General features: G+C 53.6%; 1 protein-coding gene across 1 annotated transcript; it reads right to left on the bottom strand.

Moving 5' to 3' along the window:
* TOMM6 (translocase of outer mitochondrial membrane 6) lies at positions 1–24,136 on the bottom strand. Its single transcript, XM_069756388.1, has 3 exons — positions 23,940–24,136; positions 23,758–23,869; positions 1–285 (listed from the first exon to the last, which is right to left on the bottom strand). Exons 1-2 carry the CDS (start codon positions 24,119–24,121, stop codon positions 23,773–23,775), a joined length of 279 nt encoding a protein of 92 aa, XP_069612489.1. The 5' UTR covers positions 24,122–24,136; the 3' UTR covers positions 1–285; positions 23,758–23,772.
* Positions 24,137–27,858: the final 3,722 nt, after the last annotated feature.

The following is a 27,858-nucleotide window of genomic DNA, read 5'->3' as shown; positions in this document are numbered from 1 at the left end:
TTTGGGTTTGGCAAACGTTTTTATCATTTTAGTATAACATCACTCCTTTACACTCTAAAACATGAAGTTTCCAATTAAATAATAAATATTTGTATTAATCTTGGCTAGCTCGGGGATCCCCTTATAAACAAGTAACAGGGCTTCCCAATAGAACGTTATCAGTGGTCTTCCAGCTGCATATGATTGGTCCATTCAGTGTGTAGCCATCGCACAACGTAGACCCAGACACTGTAATGGGGAACTGCCATTACACCGATTTCCGTGCAGATGCGAGGGAATGACAAACTGAAAAATAAACAAAAAAAAAAAAAAAGAATGACATCAGACAAGGAATCAGCAGAGTGGGATTAACAACTGGTAAACTGTAACGTAAGTGTTCCACTATACCAGGGAAGTCTGCATGTGGATTGGAGAAACATACACTTGTCCACAATGTATCGGGACACCAACAGGCGCTTTTATAACATCCCATTCTAAATCCATACGAATGAAGATTGAGTTGGTCCCTCCTTTGAAAGTATAACAGATTGCACTCTTCTGGGAAAACTTTCAACATTTTGCAGTGTGAGAATTACTGTCCACTTGAGTATTTGTGAGGTCACACAAAAGTGTTGGACAAGAGAACCTGGCTCGTAATCTCCATTCCAGTTCATCCCAAAAGTGTTTGATGGGGTCGAGTTTCACTTTTTGAACTCAAAAGTTGGCTGGAACAGAGAGCAGACGCCATGTTGCGTTTGGAAAGCCCCTGATGTACCTAAACAATGGAAACCCCCACAAGTGACAATTTTGTAAACTAGACTCCTCCAGGATCTTATTTAAATGTGTGGTGAGCACACTGAGCCCTCAGGTGCTTTACAGAAATTTATAACGTTGCGTCAAAAAAAAAAAAAAAAAAAAAAAAAAAACACATTTTTTTCCACATAAATGTTTTTAAGGCTAGGTTCACATTGCATTAGTGGGTGTCCGCTAACGGAATCAGTTACATGACGGAATTGGCGCAATTAACGCTATGTAACGGTTTTGTTAGCACACCCATTGACTGAAATGTGCTAACAGATCGCTAACGTATGCCATTTTTGGCATGTGTCAGCGATGTGCCGTTATTTTCGGACGGACCTCAAACGCTGCTTGCGGGATTGCCAAACGCAATTCCTTTTTGGACATTGCGTTAGCGCAATCCGTTAGCGTATCCGCTAAACGGATTGCACTAACGCAATGTGAACCTAGCCTTAGACTCACGAGAGCAACAGGAGAAAATGGACCCCAAAAATTATTGTACACCAATACCCCATACGTGGTGGAAAGCTACTGTTTGGACACAAGGCAGGACTAGCAGGGGAAGGAATGAAGGTTTGGAACGCAGATTTTGATGGAATGGTCTGCACGCACCATGTTGCGTTTGGAGAGCCCCTGATGTGGCTAAACAGTGGAAATCCCCCACAAGTGACTATTTTGGAAACTAGACCCCTCACAGAATTTATCTAGAAGCATAGTTTTATAGTAATGATAATGCTTTTAGTTTTACTGCTGTATGAATTTATAATATGGTGGTATGTGCAAGTTGTGCAAAACATCAGATTATAAAAGTGTGTTGTGTTAACACGGTAAAAACGAAATGTTATGAACGTGTGGACGAGTTGTACGCTTTGATGCAATTCTTAATGTAAAGGCCAGGTTTCTTGATGGTAAATTGTGTCTCTTCAGATCCCCTTTTGGAGCATAAGCTAAACCTTTTATAAACTTCCCCTCTTCCCTGTTTGGGGAAATTCTGCTGGAAAATTTGACCTAGGACAATACGGGTACAATCAGTTTCAGAACTGGAAACCTAACTTACTGTGTGACAAACATTAGGGCCTTGACTACCTCCTGAAACTGAAGGAAGGTCCCTGTATAGCCTGCAGGTTGGAACAGCACAAAAGCATTGTAAAGTGCCATCTGTACAATGTGATAGACATTTTTTTGTACCATACTTTAACTTATCGTATGGCACTGTATGGTTTGAGGACCTGATCTGAGAGATTTACACCCCTATGTACTTATTATAATCCAAGATACAATAAGTATGTTGAGGCAATAGCCAAGTACAAAGTATGTTTCAGGGCACGCTTAAAACTGTGGGTATTGAGAATTAATCAAAGTGTCCTAGGTAATGCATTCCAAACAATTGGCGCAGCTCACGAGAAGTCTTGGAGACGGGATTGAAAGGTTCGGATTATTGAGGATGTTAATCTTAGGTCATCAGCAGAATAGAGGGTACGGGTAGGGTGGCAGACAGATGAGGGAGCAGATGTAGGGTGGTGCTGAAGTGTGGAGCACTTTGTGGGTGAGAGTGATGAGTTTATATTGAACTCTATATCGGATGGGCAACCAGTGCAACGGCTGGCTCAAGTTAAAGGCATCGGTTGGTGAGGAATAGGATCCTGGCTGCTGCAAGCAGAACGGATCCCCCCCAGTACCCTCACTTAGCTTCCCTTTAAGTTCCACAATGTCAGACTCTACCGGCTCTATATCGCCGTTCGGGCTCCTCCCTTTAGTTCCTGGATCAATTTGCCACCCGGCTTCCACATTTTCTATCCTTTGACATCCCCCTCCCTCATCATGGAGGACTTTAGCATCCCGGTTGGTGATCCCCTCTCCCCATCTGCCACTCACTTTTTATCTCTAACCTCCTCCTTCACATGAAGATGGAAATACGATAGATCTGATCTTCTCCCGGCTCTGCTCATTATTTTACCAACACCCCTCTCTGACCAAAACCTTCTTTCATTCTTTTTCAAGAACTGTCACGCCACTCAGGACTCCCCCACTTCCCACAGAGATGTAAGCACTATTAACACGCAGAAACTTGTGAAGAATTTGCAGTCAACACTGGCCCCAATCGCCTCCCTTTCATATCCTGTTTCTGCACTGAAACATTAAAATGATACACCGCAAAGTGTCCTGGATGTGCTTCACCTCCTACACATAGAACAACTTGACAGACAGCATCAACCCTGGCACACGCTACAAACACGTCTTCTACAGTGGTGCTCCAAATGCCTGTGGAGAAAATCCAATCTGGTTGAAGATTTCATCCATTGTAACTTTACCCTTAAAACATACATGTCTGCCCTTCACCTCTCCAAACAAACCTATTTCAACACCCTCAACACCTCACTATCCAATAATCCCAAACATCTGTGACACATTTCATTCCCTCCTCAATCCAAAAGTACAGGCCCGACCATCAACCTCAGTGCTGACGATCTGGACAATTATTTCAAAGAAAAAAATTGACCATATCTAACAGGAAATTTTCTTCCATTCCCCTCATACCATGCACAGTCCTCCCTCCCCAACTACATCTAGCTCACTCTGTCTTTGAAGCAGTCACGGAAGAAAAAGTGATTCTGCTCCTTGCATCTTCTCACCTCACTACTTGCACCATTGACCCTATTCCCTCATATCTCCTCCAGTCCATTTCCACGACTGTCACCACTCAACTAAAATATTTAACCTCTCTCCCCTATCTGCTATCTCTCCCACATTTAAACACGCTAGCATACTTAAAAATAAAAAACATCTTTCGACCAAAACTATGCTGCTAACTATAGACCTGTCTCAAATCTTCCCTTCATCTCTAAACTCTTAAGGTACCGTCACATTAAGCGACGCTGCAGCGATCTAGACAACGATCCCGATCGCTGCAGCGTCGCTGTGTGGTCGCTGGAGAGCTGGATCTATTTGCTGCGTTTGACACTGTAGATCATCAGCTCCTTCTCACTATGCTCTGCTCTATTGGGCTCAAGGACAATGTTCTGTCCTGGTTCTCCCCTAATGCGCAAGCTAACAATTTACTTGCCACTAACTATTCTTTTTTTATTTGCAAAAGAAAATGGACTTCACCAACACTGATGTGCATTCCCTTAATGCACTAGCTATAAATTTACTCGGCGCTATTCTTTTTTGCAAAAGAAAAACAGACGTCACTAACACTGACGTATGCTCCCCTGATGCTAAGAAATTACCTGGTGATTTTTTTTTTCCTTGCAAAAGAAAGATGCTACATCCCTATCTATACAGCTACTCTTATTTTTGGGGGGGCTAAAAGAAAATTAGACATCACTAACACTGACATCTGCTACTCTAGTATGCTACCTCCCTACCTATAAAGCTACTCTGTACTAACTTTTTTCCAAAAAGATAATATCGGCTGTCGCTCACAATGTGACATCTGCTACTCTAGCTAAAAAAATAAAAAAAGTCCATTAGCACAGACACTGATCAGCAGCGATACTGATGAGACTCCTACGGCCATGGGAAGAGCACGAATGCTTAGCGTAAGACGCCACGCACATGAAAAAAGTGCAAAAAATACAATTGAGAGTGGGGTAGGGGGATGGCAGGGGTGGAGCTGGAACAGGGATTGAGGAAATGCAGCCAGCACACATTGTAGGAGACACCGGAGACAGCAGGAGGATCGCACTGGCCACCAATAATTTTCTCTCTCAGGTACACAAAGGGGTATACAACTGCTCTGCATGCCAACTCAGGCAAAAAATGGTGTGCAGAGCAGTGATCCATATTTTAGATTTACCTCTTTGGCTCAGTTTGGTCAGTAACTACTGTTCAGCTAATCAGCACCAAAAGGTGTTAATCAGGAGGAGTGACAATGCAATCACACCATCCATTGTGGTTGGTGAGGTCTCAGACAGCACCAATCCCAGCATGTTGATTGCCAATGCAGAGGAAAGGGGGTGGACCAGAAGGTGCAGAAAAGTCAATTCTACTTCTTCATTTTCACAATCTTTGGAGAGTACAGTAGCCGCCAATGCCAGTCATTCACAGGTCACATAACCAGTTCTTGTAGAAAAGCCGCGGAGACACCATCACGTGTTTCTCAACGCAAGCAATAAATAGCCAGGTCTTTCACCGGGAAGGAACAACTACGGGAAGGGCAGCATCCAAAAAGGAAAACCACCTGTGCAAAAACATGGTATCCATCCACAGACAGCTGTTTCGGGGTATTTGCCCCTCATCAGTGTGGAATAGGAAACTGGCTATTAGGAGCAGTGCCTAGTGAAAGGACTATAAACATAAGGATGAATGACCTCAGGGAGATCAAAACATCCAACACCGCGGAGACACCATCACGTGTTTCTCAACACAGTGATCCAGAACACTGCTCCCATCCCTTATGGGAAATATGCAAATGCATGTAGAAAAGCCGGAGACACCATCACGCGTTTCTCAACGCAAGCAATAAATAGCCAGGTCTTTCACGGGAAAGGAACAACCACGGGAAGGGCAGCATCCAAAAAGGAAAACCACCTATGCCAAAACATGGTCTCCATCCACAGACAGCCGTTTCGGGGTATTTGCCCCTCATCAGTGTGGAGTAGGAAACTGGCTATTAGGAGCAGTGCCTAGTAAAAGGACTATAAACAAGGATGAATGACCTCGGGGAGATCAAAACATCCAACACCGGAGACACTATCACGTGTTTCTCAACGCAGTGATCCAGAACACTGCCCTCATCCCTTATGGGAAATAGGCAAATGCATGTAGACACCATCACTGATGAGGGGCAAATACCCCGAAACAGCTGTCTGTGGATGGATACCATGTTTTGGTATAGGTGGTTTTCCTTTTTGGATGCTGCCCTTCCCGTGGTTGCTCCTTCCCGGTGAAAGACCTAGCTATTTATTGCTTTATTGGGGCGCCGGGGAACCGCATCTGCACCTCACCACCAGCGCTAGGTACCACCCTATTTACTTTATACCTCAGGTAATTAACACTCTACATGAGATTTCTCTCTTTTTGGTATCCTCCTTCTTTGGCACTTGTAGAGGGCCTACTCTCCAGTCCATTAGCAACTTTCATGTTGTATTGCTGGATATACGATATACATGTACTCACCTCTACCTCAGTATGATTAAATGAATGGGATACTTTTTGCATTTGTGAATATTGATTCATCTCCTGTGGATATTTACATACCTATACTGTTTACCTATGATCGCTTTCCTCTACAATCATATCACTATTTAATTCCATTCTATATGATATGAATTGGGTTAATTTCATAGCATTAACCCTTATGGTACAGTGCAGATCCGTCTCCCCCTGTTATAGTCTGGTGGTTTAAACCCCCTCCCTTTCCCTCATGTCAATGTGTTCTTTTGCATTATTCATTTTAAAAAAAAATTTCAATAAATATATTATCTTTTAACATTACTCTTTCCTTTTGTGGTATTCCACAATTGAATATGTAATCTATTTATTGCTTGCGTTGAGAAACACGTGATGGTGTCTCCGCGGCTTTTCTACACGCAATTGCATATTTCCCATAAGGGATGGGGACAGTGTTCTGGATCACTGTGTTGAGAAACACGTGATGGTGTCTCCGCGGTGTTAGATGTTTTGATCTCTCAGAGGTCATTCATCGAGCAAAAAAAAGGGGAGAAGCCAGCGCAGCCTAAGGTTAAGACGCAATACATAAAGTGCAAATGCACATATTAATTTCTAACTGTATTTTCAAAATGAGACATTTAGCAAACAATTGGTCATTCATCCTTATGTTTACATAACCAGTTCTGTCATCCATTGCCAATCTTGTGTCGCCTTCTACCACTTCATGGACTTCACTGTCTTTGCTGAATGAAGAAAATAGAATTAGGCTACGTTCACATTTGCGCTGTGCGATGTTGCGTCGGAGACGCAACGCACAACGCAAACAAAAACGCACGCTAAAACGCAGCGTTTTGCGACGCATGCGTCCTTTTTTGCCGAAATTCGGACGCCAAAAAAAAAAGCAGCTTGCTGCGTTTTCTGCGCCCAACGCTTGTGGCAAAAAAAAACGCATGCGTCGCAAAACGCAGCACAACGCATGTCCATGCGCCCCCCATGTTAAATATAGGGGCGCATGCGTCACCGCGGCTGCGCCCGACGCAGTCCGGCAGAACGCAAATGTGAATGTAGCCTTAGACTTACCGGTAATTCGGTTTCTAGGAACCTTCCACGACAGCAGGATCGGAGGATGTCTCCCCGCCCTAATAGGGACAGGAAATCAGAGAGGTTAAATACCCTCCCCTTCCTGCAACCACCAGTGTTTTTTTCTGGACACAGTAGCATGTATAGTTACCACTTAAGTGCAGGAATCATCCAATAAGAATATCAGATAGGGAGGGAAATTAGTGCTGTCGTGGAAGGTTCCTAGAAACCGAATTACCGGTAAGTCTAATTCTATTTTCTCTAGTCACCTTCCACGACAGCAGGATCGGAGTGATACCAACAGCTAATTTCTTTAGGGAGGGACAACAGCCTGCAGAACACATCTGCCAAACGATAGATCCCTATTGAAATTTAGTCTGTAATGCCTGGTGAATGTATGGATTGATGACCAGGTGGCAGCTCTGCATATCTGCTCCGATTATGTGTTGCCCCTCTCTGCCCAGGATGTTGAGACTGAACGGGTGGAGTGAGCTTTCAGTGATGCCAGGGGAGCAATTCCCCGGGTTGAGTATGCAAGACAGATGGCCTGATTGATCCAGTTAGCGATCGTACTTTTAGCCGCTTTTTTGCCTTTATTCCGTCCTGACCACTGGACAGAAAGGTTTTGGTCTATCCTCCAACCCTCCATTTTTTTGGAGGTAGAAGAGAACCACCCTGCGGACATCCAGGGTGTGAAAGGTTTCTTCCTTCGAATTAGAGGGATTTGGACAGAATTAGGGTAAGACAATATCTTGACTTCTGTGGAAGTCTGAGACTACTTTCGGCATAAAGGCAGGGTCCAGCTTAAGGGTTATGCTATCCATGGTTATTGTTAGGTATGGCTCCTGTACTGATAAAGCCTGTAACTCTCCTATACGCCTAGCGGTAGTGATTGCTACTAGGAAGACAGTCTTGAGGGTCAGGATTTTTAGGCTAATGGCTGATATGGGCTCAAAGGGGTCCCTGGTCAGACTATTTAGTACGAGGTTCAGATCCCAAGGAGGGGTCTGGGCCTGGAGCCTAGGACGAATCCTAGCTGCAGATACCATGAAACGTTTAACTCAACAGTAGCCTGCTAAATCCTGATCAAAGAAGGAACTTAGTACTGACACCTGAACTTTTAAGGTGCTAGGAGAGAGTCCTAACTCCAGATCCTTTGGGAGAAATTCTAATATCTGAGCGATGTTGGGACGGAATGGATCAGGTTTGTTTGGGGCACACCAGGAAGAAAAGTTTTTTCCAGATCTTGCCATAAATGGCATTAGTTATAGGTTTCCTACTTCTGTGTAGGGTTTGAATGACGTCATCTGAGAGACCTCTAGCTCTCAGAATCTCGGCCTCAGTAACCATGCTGCCAGTTTTAGCCTGTGTAAGTCTGGGTGTAGCAGTGGACCCTGCTGAAGAAGGTCTACTATCTGAGGTGGAAGTATCGGGCCTTCCAGAGCCATGTCTGTTAGGAAGAAGCTGGTACGGCGCACTGACCACATCGGTGCTACCAGAATTATTGTGACTCGATCCGTCCGGATCTTCTGCAATGTCCTTGGCAACATGGGAATTGGTGGGAAGGCGTATGCCAGAGCAAACTTCCAAGGATGGGAGAAGGCATCCAGTCCCTGAGCCCCGCCTGAGAGGTTGAGGGAGAAGAAAGTGCACGACTTTGTGTTCTGGCTGTTGGCAAACAGATCCATGTTGGGAATTCCCCATCTCCGGACAAGGGATAGGAACACCTCTTGGTTCAAGGACCATTCTCCAGGATGGAAATCTTTCCGGCTTAGGAAGTCCGCCTGGACATTGTCTGACCCCTTTTTGTGTACTGCCGAGATGGACAGGAGATTTCTTTCTCCCCAGGAAAAAATCCTTGCAGCGGTTGATTTGAGGCTGGTGTCGTTCGTGCCTCCCTGGTGACGGAGGAAGGCCACCGTAGTTGGGTTGTCAGACATAATCCATACATGGTGACCCTGGATGAGGACAGATGCGGCTTTTAGCACCTCTATCGCTTTCAGATTTGAGGATCTTGATCTGATGCTTGGGAGCCACAACCCCTGGAAGTGGGAACCTTCGATTATGGCACCCCAACCTCTCTGGCTCGCATCTGTTGTGAGTACCTTCAGAGGCCTTTGATCCCAGCTGACTCCTCTTTGAAGGTTCTGGGAGTTCAGCCACCATGAAAGGGAGGATTTCACATGATTGGGAAGGGGAATCCTCTTGGTTAGAGCATTCTGGGGTCCTTTTGAATGTCTCAGGATGTGGGTTTGAAGGACTCTTGTGTGAGCCTGGGCCCAGGAGACTGCCTGGATGCAGGACGGCAACGAACCCAGGATTGACATCGAGTCCCTTAGGGTCGGGAAATTCTGGCTCCTGAACCTGGAGATTCTGTGGACGAGATTGTCAAGACGGTCCCTGGGTAAGAAGGACTTTCTTTCCCTTGAGTCTAGAAGAACTCCTAGAAATTTTTTCCTTGGTGATGGATGGAGGTCCAACTTCTCCAAGTTCGGAATCCATCCCAGTGACTTCAGGATATCCAGGACTTTTGTCACATCCTGATTTAAACGAGGGACAGATGGAGCGATAAGAAAATCGTCCAGGTACGGGATGATACAGATCCCCTGATGCCGAATGAAGATCACTGCTTCTGTCATGATCTTGGTAAAAACCCGTGGAGCTGACAAGACTCCGAATGGGAGGACGTTGAACTGATAATGGCTGGTTCGATGGTTCTGGGTCACCGCAAATCTGAGGAACTTTCTGTGGTCGGGATGTATCGGCACATGATAGTAAGCGTCCCTCAGATCCAACTTAGCCATTACCCAGTCCTGGCCAATCAGCGGGATTGCTGATTTGATCGATTCCATTTTGAATCTGTGGTATTTGATTACTTGATTCAGGGGTTTCAGGTTTATGATAACCCGGTGTTTCCCAGAGTGTTTTTTCACCAAAAATAGGTGAGAATAGTGGCCTTCTCCTACTTCCTGAGGAGGTACCCGGGAGATTGCCCCTGCCTGAAGCAGATCGAGAATATCTGCATTGAGGCATCTCCGAAGGAGTGGAGACTGTAGGGATGTAATTGTTAGACGGTGAGGAGGACTCTCAAATTCTAACCTTAATCTTTCCCGAATGGTACGCAGGACCCACTGATTTGTGGTGATGGTCTGCCATTGGGGAAGAAACCCCAAGAGTCGGCTGGAGAGCAGTCATTGTTTCTCAGGGGTCTGCTGGGGTTGAGGAGCAAGGATGTTCCTAGCTTTACCCCTTTGGGGTAACTCCACCGACCCGATTTACCTTTACCCCTGTGATCCCTCTGGGGGACCTGCTTGGATTAAGAAGTTAGATCACCTCCCCAGGACTTAAGCCATAGAGCTCTTCTAGTGGAGTTGGAGAGAACTGCGGACCTAGCAGCTACCCGTACAGACTCAGCGGAAGCATCCGCCAGGAACCCCGTTGCCTTCTGGAGTAATGGTAGGGAATTTAAAATTTCCTCCCTAGATGTCCCCTGGGAAAGATGATTTTCTAAGGTACGTAACCAGAGAAATAGGGACCTGGCAACAGATGTGGAGGCCACGTTTGTCTTCAGCAGGTTAGTAGATGTGTCCCAGGATTTCCTCAGTAAGCTCTCAGTTTTTCGATCCATAGGATCTTTGAGCTGTGAGGATTCCTCGAAGGGTAGAGCCGTTTTTTTTTGGTCACCCTGGACACCTGTATATCTACCTTAGGCATCTCCCATAAAGAGCAGTCCACCTCCAGAGGTAAACGATTTTTCAATTCAGATGGGACATTCAAAGCTTTCTCAGGTAGGGCCCACTCATGAAGGATAAGGTTCTCAATATTCTCGTGAATAGGGAACCCTTTCGAGGTCCTAGGCTTTAACCCTCCAAACATGTCATCCTAAACGGAATGACTTGCTACCTCCTCTTCCACCCCCATGGTGCCCCTCACCATGGAAATCAACAACAAAAAGAAAAAGACGTCACACTATATACAATGAGGATCACCAAATAGTAGTGTATAAATCACTTTTAAATCCTTTATTTTGTCAGCCTAGAAAAACACAAAGCAGCACACCACACTGCTTTGTGTTTTTCTAGGCTGACAAAATAAAGGATTTAAAAGTGATTTATACACTACTATTTGGTGATCCTCATTGTATATAGTGTGACGTCTTTTTCTTTTTGTTGTTGAAGCTAATTTAGGTCACACTTTGGGTCGATCCCTTTTATCTTTGTCATTCTGCTTGATGGTGCCCTCCATTCTTTCACTATCACCATGGAAATCAGCTCCTCCATATCTTCGGAAGAGAAGAGATTTTTTATTGTCCGTTTTGGGGTTGGAAGTAGAACCCTTATTTTCCCAAATGTCCTCTGAACCCGGGGTATGAATCTCGCCAGAGTCAGATATAGTGATAGCCATCTTCCTTTTCTTAAGAGGAGGCGGCTGTGGAGTCGGGGCCTGAGACAGGGACGCCATAGAGGACTGAACCTCTTGTTTGATGAGGGTTCTGATGCTGTCCAGGAGGGAGGGCTGTTCACTACGCAGCACTTCATCTGTGCATGGTTGACAAAGCTTTTTCTTATAAGCTGAGGGAAGCTTGGTCGCACATGTACCACACTTGCGGCTGGATTTTTTAGGGGCAGAGGCCTTGTCTCCCTAGAAAAGAGAGAGAGAGAGGCTGGACTAAGTCTTTAATAACAAAAAACTGGACAGCAAGGGACCTCATCCTCTACTCACAGTAGGAGGGTGAATGCTGGGCTCTGCAGAAGCAGAGTGCAGGGGTTTGTCGCCGTCTATAGGGTCAGTCACCGGTCAGAAGGGACACAGACAGAGGCCTTACCTGGAGGCTTCCCCCGACCAGGAATATATATACATCAAGATCGCCAGCTGATTTCATGCTCCTCCTCCCAGGGTCCATAGGGGATGCTGTCATTGAACCGCCTGTCATGGCTGCTGCAGGCTTGGAACGCCGGCCGGCGCGCTCCGGAGTATGGAGGCTTAAACCGGAAGGTCGGAAGAGTCACTTCCGGTGTGCGTCGCGCAGCCTCCGGGGAGCTGCAAGAGGATCCCGGAGAGCTTCACCGCCCTGCTTTGCCCCATGAGGGAGGCGCAGGAAGGGCGGGATGGAGGGTCCAAAGTCACGCAGAAGCTGCGGAGATGGGAGCAGTCACCGAGGAGGAGAGTGGAGTCCCCCGACCTCAACTGCCTGGCTATTCAGGTAATAGTGCTCCGATCACCGGCCACGGCAGCACCATCTGAGAACCTCTTCATGCCCCATAGGGGACAGGAAAAACACTGGTGGCTGCAGGAAGGGGAGGGTATTTAACCTCTCTAATTTCCTGTCCCCTATTAGGGCGAGGAGACATCCTCCGATCCTGCTGTCGTGGAAGGTGACTAGAGAAATCCTTGTTTTTATTTCTGTTTCACTATATGGAATGACAGTGTGGTATTGCCGAGTCCCTGTGATGGGTTCTGCTTCCTGTAACCAATGTTCACAAACTCTCCTCCTCCTCGTAGTCCTGGTTTGTACAATACATGAACTGGATGTAAATAGTATTTTTCTCCCTCCATTTGAGGAGTTTCCTGTGTGTTAAGATTTGGTGTGAATACTGCATTCACTACCCCTGCTCATTCTCAGCCCTAACAAAGCTTCTTCTCTGTCCTCTCCTGCTTCTAAATTGTAACATAATAAAATAACAGTAATATCTAACAATCATGGATTATTTGGCAAATATAGACCTAACACTTAGACCACAGGCTGAACAGATCTGAATTCCAGACTTTCAAATTGACAGTGTAATAGTTTTATTTTTTTTAAATATGATCTCAGCTTGTATTTTGGTACAGATGTGGCTAGGAGCATAGCAGGCAGATGTGCAGTTTTTGAAATTTTTAAATTAAAATGTTTTTTTTTTTTTCGGAAATGCGTTTTAAAATTGTGTTAGCGTTCGCATTGGTAAAATATTAACAAATATGCTCTTGTGACATATCTGGTGAAAGCCTGTACAGTTCTGAGTAGAATGGTGTTTACTTTGATTCTCTATCTTTTTTCTAGCCTGAGTTATGAGGGAGAAATGTAAAGGCAGGCAACACAAAAATTCACACTTTTTCCGAACTTTGAAAAATCAATAAAAAAAAAAAAGAATCTAGAATTTTTTTCACATTTTGCATTCTCCAACACACTGTTACCAAATAAAGTCTCAAAAGGTTTAAAAATATGGAGGTAAAATCATTGGTTCATGTGACATGGAATGACCCCACTGCAGCTCAGTTCGGCTACGTTCACACTAGCGTTGTGCGCCGCTGCGTCGGCGACGCAACGCACGCAAAAACGCGGCAAAACGCACGCAAAAAACGCTGCGTTTTGCGACGCATGCGTCGTTTTTTGCCGAAAATCGGATGCAAGAAAAATGCAACTTGTTGCGTTTTCTTGGTCCGACGCTTGCGGCAAAAAAGACGCATGCGTCGCACAACACAACAAACAAAAACGCATGGGTCCCCCATGTTAAGTATAGGGGCGCATGACGCGTGCGTCGCCGCTGCGTCGCCCGACGCTAACCCGACGCACACTAGCATAACGCTAGTGTGAACGTAGCCTTCCTGATGAAGTAGAATCAAGCTGCAGTATTCCAGATTGGCCACTGCTCACTGAGCGGCGCTGTGCTGATTTACACTGTTCACATTTGGCCACCAGTGGCGCTGCCAGGCCCCGCCAGTCCTATGCTGAGGAGCCCAAGAATACGTCATCAATACTGCAAAAGGGAACATTCCCTTTAAGCAGTGGCGTAACTACCACGGTCGCAGCAGTCGCCATTGCGACCGGGCCCGGGGGGAGTCAGGGGCCCCGGCAGGTCAGGTGCACGCCGACACCAGCAAAAAGTTAAAAACTGTTGCCGTGCAGGTGATTCGTCCCGCACGGCAACAGACAGACCTGCCCTCCACCTGACCTGCCGGGCGCACACATCAGATCAGCAGCCGACGCCTGATCTGAAAGGAAGAGCTGAAGATCCTGTGGTGACGTCATCACTATGATAGGTCTTTCACCATTTATCAGCTCCGCCTCCTGATCACATGACGATGACGTCACCACAGGTCCTTCAGCTCTCAGAACCTCAGTCCTGGTTGTGTGCAGCTCGTGTTCTCTGGTATCAACCAGCAGCAGATTTCCGGTTCCTGCTGTTCTGGTGAGATATGGAGACGGGCAGAGTGCGGAGACGGATGGGGCAGAGTGCGGAGACGGATGGGGCAGAGTGCGGAGACGGATGGGGCAGAGTGCGGAGACGGATGGGGCAGAGTGCGGAGACGGATGGGGCAGAGTGCGGAGACGGATGGGGCAGAGTGCGGAGACGGATGGGGCAGAGTGCGGAGACGGATGGGGCAGAGTGCGGAGACGGATGGGGCAGAGTGCGGAGACGGATGGGGCAGAGTGCGGAGACGGATGGGGCAGAGTGCGGAGACGGATGGGGCAGAGTGCGGAGACGGATGGGGCAGAGTGCGGAGACGGATGGGGCAGAGTGCGGAGACGGATGGGGCAGAGTGCGGAGACGGATGGGGCAGAGTGCGGAGACGGATGGGGCAGAGTGCGGAGACGGATGGGGCAGAGTGCGGAGACGGATGGGGCAGAGTGCGGAGACGGATGGGGCAGAGTGCGGAGACGGATGGGGCAGAGTGCGGAGACGGATGGGGCAGAGTGCGGAGACGGATGGGGCAGAGTGCGGAGACGGATGGGGCAGAGTGCGGAGACGGATGGGGCAGAGTGCGGAGACGGATGGGGCAGAGTGCGGAGACGGATGGGGCAGAGTGCGGAGACGGATGGGGCAGAGTGCGGAGACGGATGGGGCAGAGTGCGGAGACGGATGGGGCAGAGTGCGGAGACGGATGGGGCAGAGTGCGGAGACGGATGGGGCAGAGTGCGGAGACGGATGGGGCAGAGTGCGGAGACGGATGGGGCAGAGTGCGGAGACGGATGGGGCAGAGTGCGGAGACGGATGGGGCAGAGTGCGGAGACGGATGGGGCAGAGTGCGGAGACGGATGGGGCAGAGTGCGGAGACGGATGGGGCAGAGTGCGGAGACGGATGGGGCAGAGTGCGGAGACGGATGGGGCAGAGTGCGGAGACGGATGGGGCAGAGTGCGGAGACGGATGGGGCAGAGTGCGGAGACGGATGGGGCAGAGTGCGGAGACGGATGGGGCAGAGTGCGGAGACGGATGGGGCAGAGTGCGGAGACGGATGGGGCAGAGTGCGGAGACGGATGGGGCAGAGTGCGGAGACGGATGGGGCAGAGTGCGGAGACGGATGGGGCAGAGTGCGGAGACGGATGGGGCAGAGTGCGGAGACGGATGGGGCAGAGTGCGGAGACGGATGGGGCAGAGTGCGGAGACGGATGGGGCAGAGTGCGGAGACGGATGGGGCAGAGTGCGGAGACGGATGGGGCAGAGTGCGGAGACGGATGGGGCAGAGTGCGGAGACGGATGGGGCAGAGTGCGGAGACGGATGGGGCAGAGTGCGGAGACGGATGGGGCAGAGTGCGGAGACGGATGGGGCAGAGTGCGGAGACGGATGGGGCAGAGTGCGGAGACGGATGGGGCAGAGTGCGGAGACGGATGGGGCAGAGTGCGGAGACGGATGGGGCAGAGTGCGGAGACGGATGGGGCAGAGTGCGGAGACGGATGGGGCAGAGTGCGGAGACGGATGGGGCAGAGTGCGGAGACGGATGGGGCAGAGTGCGGAGACGGATGGGGCAGAGTGCGGAGACGGATGGGGCAGAGTGCGGAGACGGATGGGGCAGAGTGCGGAGACGGATGGGGCAGAGTGCGGAGACGGATGGGGCAGAGTGCGGAGACGGATGGGGCAGAGTGCGGAGACGGATGGGGCAGAGTGCGGAGACGGATGGGGCAGAGTGCGGAGACGGATGGGGCAGAGTGCGGAGACGGATGGGGCAGAGTGCGGAGACGGATGGGGCAGAGTGCGGAGACGGATGGGGCAGAGTGCGGAGACGGATGGGGCAGAGTGCGGAGACGGATGGGGCAGAGTGCGGAGACGGATGGGGCAGAGTGCGGAGACGGATGGGGCAGAGTGCGGAGACGGATGGGGCAGAGTGCGGAGACGGATGGGGCAGAGTGCGGAGACGGATGGGGCAGAGTGCGGAGACGGATGGGGCAGAGTGCGGAGACGGATGGGGCAGAGTGCGGAGACGGATGGGGCAGAGTGCGGAGACGGATGGGGCAGAGTGCGGAGACGGATGGGGCAGAGTGCGGAGACGGATGGGGCAGAGTGCGGAGACGGATGGGGCAGAGTGCGGAGACGGATGGGGCAGAGTGCGGAGACGGATGGGGCAGAGTGCGGAGACGGATGGGGCAGAGTGCGGAGACGGATGGGGCAGAGTGCGGAGACGGATGGGGCAGAGTGCGGAGACGGATGGGGCAGAGTGCGGAGACGGATGGGGCAGAGTGCGGAGACGGATGGGGCAGAGTGCGGAGACGGATGGGGCAGAGTGCGGAGACGGATGGGGCAGAGTGCGGAGACGGATGGGGCAGAGTGCGGAGACGGATGGGGCAGAGTGCGGAGACGGATGGGGCAGAGTGCGGAGACGGATGGGGCAGAGTGCGGAGACGGATGGGGCAGAGTGCGGAGACGGATGGGGCAGAGTGCGGAGACGGATGGGGCAGAGTGCGGAGACGGATGGGGCAGAGTGCGGAGACGGATGGGGCAGAGTGCGGAGACGGATGGGGCAGAGTGCGGAGACGGATGGGGCAGAGTGCGGAGACGGATGGGGCAGAGTGCGGAGACGGATGGGGCAGAGTGCGGAGACGGATGGGGCAGAGTGCGGAGACGGATGGGGCAGAGTGCGGAGACGGATGGGGCAGAGTGCGGAGACGGATGGGGCAGAGTGCGGAGACGGATGGGGCAGAGTGCGGAGACGGATGGGGCAGAGTGCGGAGACGGATGGGGCAGAGTGCGGAGACGGATGGGGCAGAGTGCGGAGACGGATGGGGCAGAGTGCGGAGACGGATGGGGCAGAGTGCGGAGACGGATGGGGCAGAGTGCGGAGACGGATGGGGCAGAGTGCGGAGACGGATGGGGCAGAGTGCGGAGACGGATGGGGCAGAGTGCGGAGACGGATGGGGCAGAGTGCGGAGACGGATGGGGCAGAGTGCGGAGACGGATGGGGCAGAGTGCGGAGACGGATGGGGCAGAGTGCGGAGACGGATGGGGCAGAGTGCGGAGACGGATGGGGCAGAGTGCGGAGACGGATGGGGCAGAGTGCGGAGACGGATGGGGCAGAGTGCGGAGACGGATGGGGCAGAGTGCGGAGACGGATGGGGCAGAGTGCGGAGACGGATGGGGCAGAGTGCGGAGACGGATGGGGCAGAGTGCGGAGACGGATGGGGCAGAGTGCGGAGACGGATGGGGCAGAGTGCGGAGACGGATGGGGCAGAGTGCGGAGACGGATGGGGCAGAGTGCGGAGACGGATGGGGCAGAGTGCGGAGACGGATGGGGCAGAGTGCGGAGACGGATGGGGCAGAGTGCGGAGACGGATGGGGCAGAGTGCGGAGACGGATGGGGCAGAGTGCGGAGACGGATGGGGCAGAGTGCGGAGACGGATGGGGCAGAGTGCGGAGACGGATGGGGCAGAGTGCGGAGACGGATGGGGCAGAGTGCGGAGACGGATGGGGCAGAGTGCGGAGACGGATGGGGCAGAGTGCGGAGACGGATGGGGCAGAGTGCGGAGACGGATGGGGCAGAGTGCGGAGACGGATGGGGCAGAGTGCGGAGACGGATGGGGCAGAGTGCGGAGACGGATGGGGCAGAGTGCGGAGACGGATGGGGCAGAGTGCGGAGACGGATGGGGCAGAGTGCGGAGACGGATGGGGCAGAGTGCGGAGACGGATGGGGCAGAGTGCGGAGACGGATGGGGCAGAGTGCGGAGACGGATGGGGCAGAGTGCGGAGACGGATGGGGCAGAGTGCGGAGACGGATGGGGCAGAGTGCGGAGACGGATGGGGCAGAGTGCGGAGACGGATGGGGCAGAGTGCGGAGACGGATGGGGCAGAGTGCGGAGACGGATGGGGCAGAGTGCGGAGACGGATGGGGCAGAGTGCGGAGACGGATGGGGCAGAGTGCGGAGACGGATGGGGCAGAGTGCGGAGACGGATGGGGCAGAGTGCGGAGACGGATGGGGCAGAGTGCGGAGACGGATGGGGCAGAGTGCGGAGACGGATGGGGCAGAGTGCGGAGACGGATGGGGCAGAGTGCGGAGACGGATGGGGCAGAGTGCGGAGACGGATGGGGCAGAGTGCGGAGACGGATGGGGCAGAGTGCGGAGACGGATGGGGCAGAGTGCGGAGACGGATGGGGCAGAGTGCGGAGACGGATGGGGCAGAGTGCGGAGACGGATGGGGCAGAGTGCGGAGACGGATGGGGCAGAGTGCGGAGACGGATGGGGCAGAGTGCGGAGACGGATGGGGCAGAGTGCGGAGACGGATGGGGCAGAGTGCGGAGACGGATGGGGCAGAGTGCGGAGACGGATGGGGCAGAGTGCGGAGACGGATGGGGCAGAGTGCGGAGACGGATGGGGCAGAGTGCGGAGACGGATGGGGCAGAGTGCGGAGACGGATGGGGCAGAGTGCGGAGACGGATGGGGCAGAGTGCGGAGACGGATGGGGCAGAGTGCGGAGACGGATGGGGCAGAGTGCGGAGACGGATGGGGCAGAGTGCGGAGACGGATGGGGCAGAGTGCGGAGACGGATGGGGCAGAGTGCGGAGACGGATGGGGCAGAGTGCGGAGACGGATGGGGCAGAGTGCGGAGACGGATGGGGCAGAGTGCGGAGACGGATGGGGCAGAGTGCGGAGACGGATGGGGCAGAGTGCGGAGACGGATGGGGCAGAGTGCGGAGACGGATGGGGCAGAGTGCGGAGACGGATGGGGCAGAGTGCGGAGACGGATGGGGCAGAGTGCGGAGACGGATGGGGCAGAGTGCGGAGACGGATGGGGCAGAGTGCGGAGACGGATGGGGCAGAGTGCGGAGACGGATGGGGCAGAGTGCGGAGACGGATGGGGCAGAGTGCGGAGACGGATGGGGCAGAGTGCGGAGACGGATGGGGCAGAGTGCGGAGACGGATGGGGCAGAGTGCGGAGACGGATGGGGCAGAGTGCGGAGACGGATGGGGCAGAGTGCGGAGACGGATGGGGCAGAGTGCGGAGACGGATGGGGCAGAGTGCGGAGACGGATGGGGCAGAGTGCGGAGACGGATGGGGCAGAGTGCGGAGACGGATGGGGCAGAGTGCGGAGACGGATGGGGCAGAGTGCGGAGACGGATGGGGCAGAGTGCGGAGACGGATGGGGCAGAGTGCGGAGACGGATGGGGCAGAGTGCGGAGACGGATGGGGCAGAGTGCGGAGACGGATGGGGCAGAGTGCGGAGACGGATGGGGCAGAGTGCGGAGACGGATGGGGCAGAGTGCGGAGACGGATGGGGCAGAGTGCGGAGACGGATGGGGCAGAGTGCGGAGACGGATGGGGCAGAGTGCGGAGACGGATGGGGCAGAGTGCGGAGACGGATGGGGCAGAGTGCGGAGACGGATGGGGCAGAGTGCGGAGACGGATGGGGCAGAGTGCGGAGACGGATGGGGCAGAGTGCGGAGACGGATGGGGCAGAGTGCGGAGACGGATGGGGCAGAGTGCGGAGACGGATGGGGCAGAGTGCGGAGACGGATGGGGCAGAGTGCGGAGACGGATGGGGCAGAGTGCGGAGACGGATGGGGCAGAGTGCGGAGACGGATGGGGCAGAGTGCGGAGACGGATGGGGCAGAGTGCGGAGACGGATGGGGCAGAGTGCGGAGACGGATGGGGCAGAGTGCGGAGACGGATGGGGCAGAGTGCGGAGACGGATGGGGCAGAGTGCGGAGACGGATGGGGCAGAGTGCGGAGACGGATGGGGCAGAGTGCGGAGACGGATGGGGCAGAGTGCGGAGACGGATGGGGCAGAGTGCGGAGACGGATGGGGCAGAGTGCGGAGACGGATGGGGCAGAGTGCGGAGACGGATGGGGCAGAGTGCGGAGACGGATGGGGCAGAGTGCGGAGACGGATGGGGCAGAGTGCGGAGACGGATGGGGCAGAGTGCGGAGACGGATGGGGCAGAGTGCGGAGACGGATGGGGCAGAGTGCGGAGACGGATGGGGCAGAGTGCGGAGACGGATGGGGCAGAGTGCGGAGACGGATGGGGCAGAGTGCGGAGACGGATGGGGCAGAGTGCGGAGACGGATGGGGCAGAGTGCGGAGACGGATGGGGCAGAGTGCGGAGACGGATGGGGCAGAGTGCGGAGACGGATGGGGCAGAGTGCGGAGACGGATGGGGCAGAGTGCGGAGACGGATGGGGCAGAGTGCGGAGACGGATGGGGCAGAGTGCGGAGACGGATGGGGCAGAGTGCGGAGACGGATGGGGCAGAGTGCGGAGACGGATGGGGCAGAGTGCGGAGACGGATGGGGCAGAGTGCGGAGACGGATGGGGCAGAGTGCGGAGACGGATGGGGCAGAGTGCGGAGACGGATGGGGCAGAGTGCGGAGACGGATGGGGCAGAGTGCGGAGACGGATGGGGCAGAGTGCGGAGACGGATGGGGCAGAGTGCGGAGACGGATGGGGCAGAGTGCGGAGACGGATGGGGCAGAGTGCGGAGACGGATGGGGCAGAGTGCGGAGACGGATGGGGCAGAGTGCGGAGACGGATGGGGCAGAGTGCGGAGACGGATGGGGCAGAGTGCGGAGACGGATGGGGCAGAGTGCGGAGACGGATGGGGCAGAGTGCGGAGACGGATGGGGCAGAGTGCGGAGACGGATGGGGCAGAGTGCGGAGACGGATGGGGCAGAGTGCGGAGACGGATGGGGCAGAGTGCGGAGACGGATGGGGCAGAGTGCGGAGACGGATGGGGCAGAGTGCGGAGACGGATGGGGCAGAGTGCGGAGACGGATGGGGCAGAGTGCGGAGACGGATGGGGCAGAGTGCGGAGACGGATGGGGCAGAGTGCGGAGACGGATGGGGCAGAGTGCGGAGACGGATGGGGCAGAGTGCGGAGACGGATGGGGCAGAGTGCGGAGACGGATGGGGCAGAGTGCGGAGACGGATGGGGCAGAGTGCGGAGACGGATGGGGCAGAGTGCGGAGACGGATGGGGCAGAGTGCGGAGACGGATGGGGCAGAGTGCGGAGACGGATGGGGCAGAGTGCGGAGACGGATGGGGCAGAGTGCGGAGACGGATGGGGCAGAGTGCGGAGACGGATGGGGCAGAGTGCGGAGACGGATGGGGCAGAGTGCGGAGACGGATGGGGCAGAGTGCGGAGACGGATGGGGCAGAGTGCGGAGACGGATGGGGCAGAGTGCGGAGACGGATGGGGCAGAGTGCGGAGACGGATGGGGCAGAGTGCGGAGACGGATGGGGCAGAGTGCGGAGACGGATGGGGCAGAGTGCGGAGACGGATGGGGCAGAGTGCGGAGACGGATGGGGCAGAGTGCGGAGACGGATGGGGCAGAGTGCGGAGACGGATGGGGCAGAGTGCGGAGACGGATGGGGCAGAGTGCGGAGACGGATGGGGCAGAGTGCGGAGACGGATGGGGCAGAGTGCGGAGACGGATGGGGCAGAGTGCGGAGACGGATGGGGCAGAGTGCGGAGACGGATGGGGCAGAGTGCGGAGACGGATGGGGCAGAGTGCGGAGACGGATGGGGCAGAGTGCGGAGACGGATGGGGCAGAGTGCGGAGACGGATGGGGCAGAGTGCGGAGACGGATGGGGCAGAGTGCGGAGACGGATGGGGCAGAGTGCGGAGACGGATGGGGCAGAGTGCGGAGACGGATGGGGCAGAGTGCGGAGACGGATGGGGCAGAGTGCGGAGACGGATGGGGCAGAGTGCGGAGACGGATGGGGCAGAGTGCGGAGACGGATGGGGCAGAGTGCGGAGACGGATGGGGCAGAGTGCGGAGACGGATGGGGCAGAGTGCGGAGACGGATGGGGCAGAGTGCGGAGACGGATGGGGCAGAGTGCGGAGACGGATGGGGCAGAGTGCGGAGACGGATGGGGCAGAGTGCGGAGACGGATGGGGCAGAGTGCGGAGACGGATGGGGCAGAGTGCGGAGACGGATGGGGCAGAGTGCGGAGACGGATGGGGCAGAGTGCGGAGACGGATGGGGCAGAGTGCGGAGACGGATGGGGCAGAGTGCGGAGACGGATGGGGCAGAGTGCGGAGACGGATGGGGCAGAGTGCGGAGACGGATGGGGCAGAGTGCGGAGACGGATGGGGCAGAGTGCGGAGACGGATGGGGCAGAGTGCGGAGACGGATGGGGCAGAGTGCGGAGACGGATGGGGCAGAGTGCGGAGACGGATGGGGCAGAGTGCGGAGACGGATGGGGCAGAGTGCGGAGACGGATGGGGCAGAGTGCGGAGACGGATGGGGCAGAGTGCGGAGACGGATGGGGCAGAGTGCGGAGACGGATGGGGCAGAGTGCGGAGACGGATGGGGCAGAGTGCGGAGACGGATGGGGCAGAGTGCGGAGACGGATGGGGCAGAGTGCGGAGACGGATGGGGCAGAGTGCGGAGACGGATGGGGCAGAGTGCGGAGACGGATGGGGCAGAGTGCGGAGACGGATGGGGCAGAGTGCGGAGACGGATGGGGCAGAGTGCGGAGACGGATGGGGCAGAGTGCGGAGACGGATGGGGCAGAGTGCGGAGACGGATGGGGCAGAGTGCGGAGACGGATGGGGCAGAGTGCGGAGACGGATGGGGCAGAGTGCGGAGACGGATGGGGCAGAGTGCGGAGACGGATGGGGCAGAGTGCGGAGACGGATGGGGCAGAGTGCGGAGACGGATGGGGCAGAGTGCGGAGACGGATGGGGCAGAGTGCGGAGACGGATGGGGCAGAGTGCGGAGACGGATGGGGCAGAGTGCGGAGACGGATGGGGCAGAGTGCGGAGACGGATGGGGCAGAGTGCGGAGACGGATGGGGCAGAGTGCGGAGACGGATGGGGCAGAGTGCGGAGACGGATGGGGCAGAGTGCGGAGACGGATGGGGCAGAGTGCGGAGACGGATGGGGCAGAGTGCGGAGACGGATGGGGCAGAGTGCGGAGACGGATGGGGCAGAGTGCGGAGACGGATGGGGCAGAGTGCGGAGACGGATGGGGCAGAGTGCGGAGACGGATGGGGCAGAGTGCGGAGACGGATGGGGCAGAGTGCGGAGACGGATGGGGCAGAGTGCGGAGACGGATGGGGCAGAGTGCGGAGTCGGATGGGGCAGAGTGCGGAGTCGGATGGGGCAGAGTGAGGAGTCGGATGGGGCAGAGTGAGGAGTCGGATGGGGCAGAGTGAGGAGTCGGATGGGGCAGGAGCATGGGCAGGATGTGGATTTGGGTGGAAAATATTTTGGAGGGGGGGGGCCCATTTGAAAGTTCGCACCGGGGCCCATAACTTTGTAGTTACGCCACTGCCTTTAAGGATGGGGGTGATGGGGATGTGTGGAAACATCTAGCACGGAAAACTGAGCCTAACAACAAAGTTCTATTTCCTTCTATAGAAGTACAGCACGTTAGAGCACCACAGTGTAACGTATACTGCTATGTCAGACCAATAACGTGCTAGGTACCAAGCCCCGCGTCCTGTCAGGGAATGTGAGCCGACTTCTAGATCTATGTAGTTTGGCCCTAAATCCGACCGGCCACCGGGGGGCGCCAGCACCGGCCTTTTGTAAGGACGTAATCCCCACTCGCTGACGACAAGCATGTGCACAATGCCGGGCGCCGCACCTACCTGCAGCTTCTGCCATCACAATCCAGGCTGCGGAGCCATCAGGTCAATGTCAAACATGTTCCTAGCGGCCCAGACACCAGCAACGAACAGGCCGAGGTTCACAAGGAGATTCCTGCAAAGAGGAGACACATCAGCCCGCGGCCATGACACCCGCACCGCACAAACACGTCACCGCTCCTCACCGCCGGAAGTCATTCCTGTCAGTCATAAACTTATAGGCTCCGCGAACCCAGCCACGACCACTAGCACTGATCTCCGCACCGCCAGGCGCCATCATGACCTGATCACCCACTACTTCCGGCTGTAGCTGCATGTCACCGCAGTGCGCCTGCGCCCGACACGTCACTTCCTCCCCCTCTTGCATGTACGCGGTCGCATCAATACATAATACAGTACTAAAGGCTACGGCAGAGCTGCGCCTGTCAGGGGTGACGTCACCGGAAGGGGCGGAGCTTCCCCAATCACGTGGCGCAGCTGCTACAAGGAAGCAGCAGGTGACTGTGTGACTGACTGACACTGTGTGTGACTGACACTGTGTGTGACTGACTGTGTTCCTTTCCGTGAGGACCTTCCTGCAGCCTCTCCATCCTGCACAGACCGGTGATGAGGTCCCCAGAGTGGAGCCGCTGAGGGCACTAGTCACCCAATGTAGACAGTTCATTAGTGACATGGCTGCTGTTCATGGGAGAACATGATTTGTGCAATATATAGCATTAAAGGGAACCTGTCACCCCGTTTTTTGAGATTGAGCTATAAATACTGTTAAATAGGGCCTGCGCTGTGTGTTCCTATAGTGTATGTAGTGTACCCCGATTCCCCACCTATGCTGAGATATAACTTACCAAAGTCGCCGTTTTCGCCTGTCAATCAGGCTGGTCAGGTCGGGAGGGCGTGGTGACATCGCTGGTTCTTCCTCAGCTTTACGTTGGTGGCGTAGTGGTGAACAAGCAGCGCGCGATCTGCGCTGTAATCCCTTGCATCGGTGGGGGCGGCCATCTTCCTGGGGCCGCGCGTGCGCAGATCGAGTGCTCTGCTGCACGGGGCTTCAGGAAAATGGCCGCGGGATGCCGCGCGTGCGCATTAGAGATCGCGGCGGCCATTTTCCCAAAGCCGAGATGCAAACTCGGCTTTGAGAAAATGGCCGCCGCGATCTCTAATGCGCACGCGCGGCATCCCGCGGCCATTTTCCTGAAGCCCCGTGCAGCAGAGCACTCGATCTGCGCACGCGCGGCCCCAGGAAGATGGCCGCCCCCACCGATGCAAGGGATTACAGCGCAGATCGCGCGCTGCTTGTTCACCACTACGCCACCAACGTAAAGCTGAGGAAGAACCAGCGATGTCACCACGCCCTCCCGACCTGACCAGCCTGATTGACAGGCGAAAACGGCGACTTTGGTAAGTTATATCTCAGCATAGGTGGGGAATCGGGGTACACTACATACACTATAGGAACACACAGCGCAGGCCCTATTTAACAGTATTTATAGCTCAATCTCAAAAAACGGGGGTGACAGGTTCCCTTTAATGTGGTATTGCTGTATATAGCAGGAGCGATCACATGACCACAGGTTCAAGTCCCCTAATCGGACCACCCAGCACAATAAAAAGTAAAAAAAAATAAAAACAGTTTAAATCACCCTATTTCCTAAATTACACCTTTTAGCGGTGGCAGTTAATGGTACTTATTCCGCGCTGTGGAATAAGTGTTTAGCGCCCCCCAGCGTTGAATATTCTCTGGGGAGAACATGATGCGGGGCGGCTTTTACCAACCCCAGTGTTGCGATCACCACTATTTACGGAATAACAGCAACCACAAAAAAAGGTCCGGATTCCATTTAATTTCTCCTCAGATGTGATCGCAATGAGGGAAATGGGGTCCTCAGATCCCCCCTTCTTTATCTCCAGTGTCCCTGGGCCCTTCTGCACCCCCCCATGATGTCTCCCAGAAGGTGGCGTCTTATGTGAAGAACATAATGGACACTTGCACAGTGCACCTGCCGAGATCTGCAGATCGACACCCAGCAACAATAGGACATTTTCCCCATTGGTTCATTTTGATCACTGGGATAGACCCTATCACAGTGATCAAAATAAAAACAAAATGTAAATCAAACCCCTCTTTTTACCCCCTTATGTAAAAATAAAATAAAAAAATGTATTTTTTTCCATTACGGTTAGGGTTGGGGCCAGGGTTAGGATTGAGGTTAGGGTGGGGCTAGGGATAGGACTGGGGCTAGAGCTAGAGTTAAGGTTGGGTTAGGGTTGGGCTAAAGTTAGCTTTGGGGCTAGAGCTAGGGTTGGGTGTTATGATAAGGTAATTCAGTACCACAATGGACATAGAGGTCAGAGCACATACAGTGACCTGACAATAACCCAAAAACATAGAACGAGCTCTGAGACGTGGGAACTCTGCTGACCGCAATCCCTAATCCTCTCCAACCACACTAGAGGCAGCCGTGGATTGCGCCTAACGCTCCCTATGCAACTCGGCACAGCCTGAGAAACTAGCTAGCCTGAAGATAGAAAATAAGCCTACCTTGCCTCAGAGAAATACCCCAAAGGAAAAGGCAGCCCCCACATATGATGACTGTGAGTTAAGATGAAAAGACAAACGTAGAGATGAAATAGATTTAGCAAAGTGAGGCCCGACTTTCTGAACAGAGCGAGGATAGGAAAGGTAACTTTGCGGTCAACACAAAACCCTACAAAAACCACGCAAAGGGGGCAAAAAGACCCTCCGTACCGAACTAACGGCACGGAGGTACACCTCTGCGTCCCAGAGCTTCCAGCAAGCAGGAAAAAACAAATAGACAAGCTGGACAGAAAAAAACAGCAAACAAAATAGCAAAGCGGAACTTAGCTATGCAGAGCAGCAGGCCACAGGAACGATCCAGGAGGAAACAGGTACAATACTAGAACATTGACTGGAGGCCAGGATCAAAGCACTAGGTGGAGTTAAATAGAGCAGCACCTAACGACTTCACCACACACCTGAGGAAGGAAACTCAGAAGCCGCAGTACCACTTTCCTCCACCAACGGAAGCTCACAGAGAGAATCAGCCGAAGTACCACTTGTGACCACAGGAGGGAGCTCTGCCACAGAATTCACAACAGTTGGGGTGGTGGGGTTAGGGTTGTGGTTATGGTTGGGGTTATGGTTAGTGTTGGAGTTAGAATTGGGGGGTTCCACTGTTTAGGTACATCTTCAGGTCTCCAAACGCAACATGGCGCCACCGTTGATTCCAGCCAATTTTGCACTCAAAAAGTCTCCCTCCCTTCTGAGCCTTGCCATGGCCCAAACAGTGTCTTTTCCCCACATATGGGGTATCGGCGTACTCAGGAGAAATTGCACAACAAATTTTGTGGTCCATTGTCTCCTGGTACCCTGGTGAAAAGAAACAAATTTGGTTCCAAAGTAAAAAATTTTGGAAAAAAGTAAAATGTTAATTTTTTCCATCCACATTACATTAGTAGTTCTTGTGAAGCACCTGAAGGGTTAATAAACTTCTTGAATATGGTTTTGCACCCCCTGAGGGATGCAGCTTTTAGAATGGTGTCACTTTTGGGTATTTTCTGTTACATTTACCCCCCTAACCTCACTTCAAATGTGATGTGGTCCCTAAAAAAATGGTTTTGTAAATTTTGTTGGAAAAATGAGAAATCTCTGGTCAACTTTTAACTCTTATAACTTCCTAACAAAAAAAAGTATGTTTCCAAAATTGTGCTGATGTAAAGTAGACATGTGGGAAATGTTATTTATTAACTATTTTGTGTGACATGACTCTCTGATTTAAGAGTACGAAACCTAAAAGTTTGAAAATTGCAAAATTTTCAACATTTTTGCCAAGTTTCCATTTTTTTCATAAATAAAAGCAAAGAAATTTGACCATTATCATGAAGTACAATATGTCACGAAAAAACAATCTCAGAATCAGTGGGCTCAGTTGAAGCGTTCCAGAACTATAACCTCATAAAGTGACAGTGGTCAGAATTGGAAAAATTAGCTCAGTCATTAACCCCTTCATGACCTTGGGATTTTTCGTTTTTCCGTGTTCGTTTTTCACTCCCCTCCTTCCCAGAGCCATAACTTTTTTATTTTTC

The sequence above is a fragment of the Ranitomeya imitator genome, chromosome 3 (genome assembly GCF_032444005.1).
Source record: "Ranitomeya imitator isolate aRanImi1 chromosome 3, aRanImi1.pri, whole genome shotgun sequence".
Lineage (NCBI taxonomy): Eukaryota > Metazoa > Chordata > Amphibia > Anura > Dendrobatidae > Ranitomeya > Ranitomeya imitator.
The sequence above is the reverse complement of the archived record's forward strand: the minus strand, read 5'-3'. Positions and strand labels throughout refer to the sequence as shown.

What these genes read in the sequence shown, in the direction of transcription:
- TOMM6 (XM_069756388.1), bottom strand. Translation starts at nt 24,121, where the DNA reads ATGCAAGAGGGGGAGGAAGTGACGTGTCGGGCGCAGGCGCACTGCGGT. An exon ending in GACAGGAATGACTTCCGGCG is followed by an intron (nt 23,870 to 23,939) that starts GTGAGGAGCGGT and finishes TCCTCTTTGCAG; the next exon opens with GAATCTCCTTGTGAACCTCG.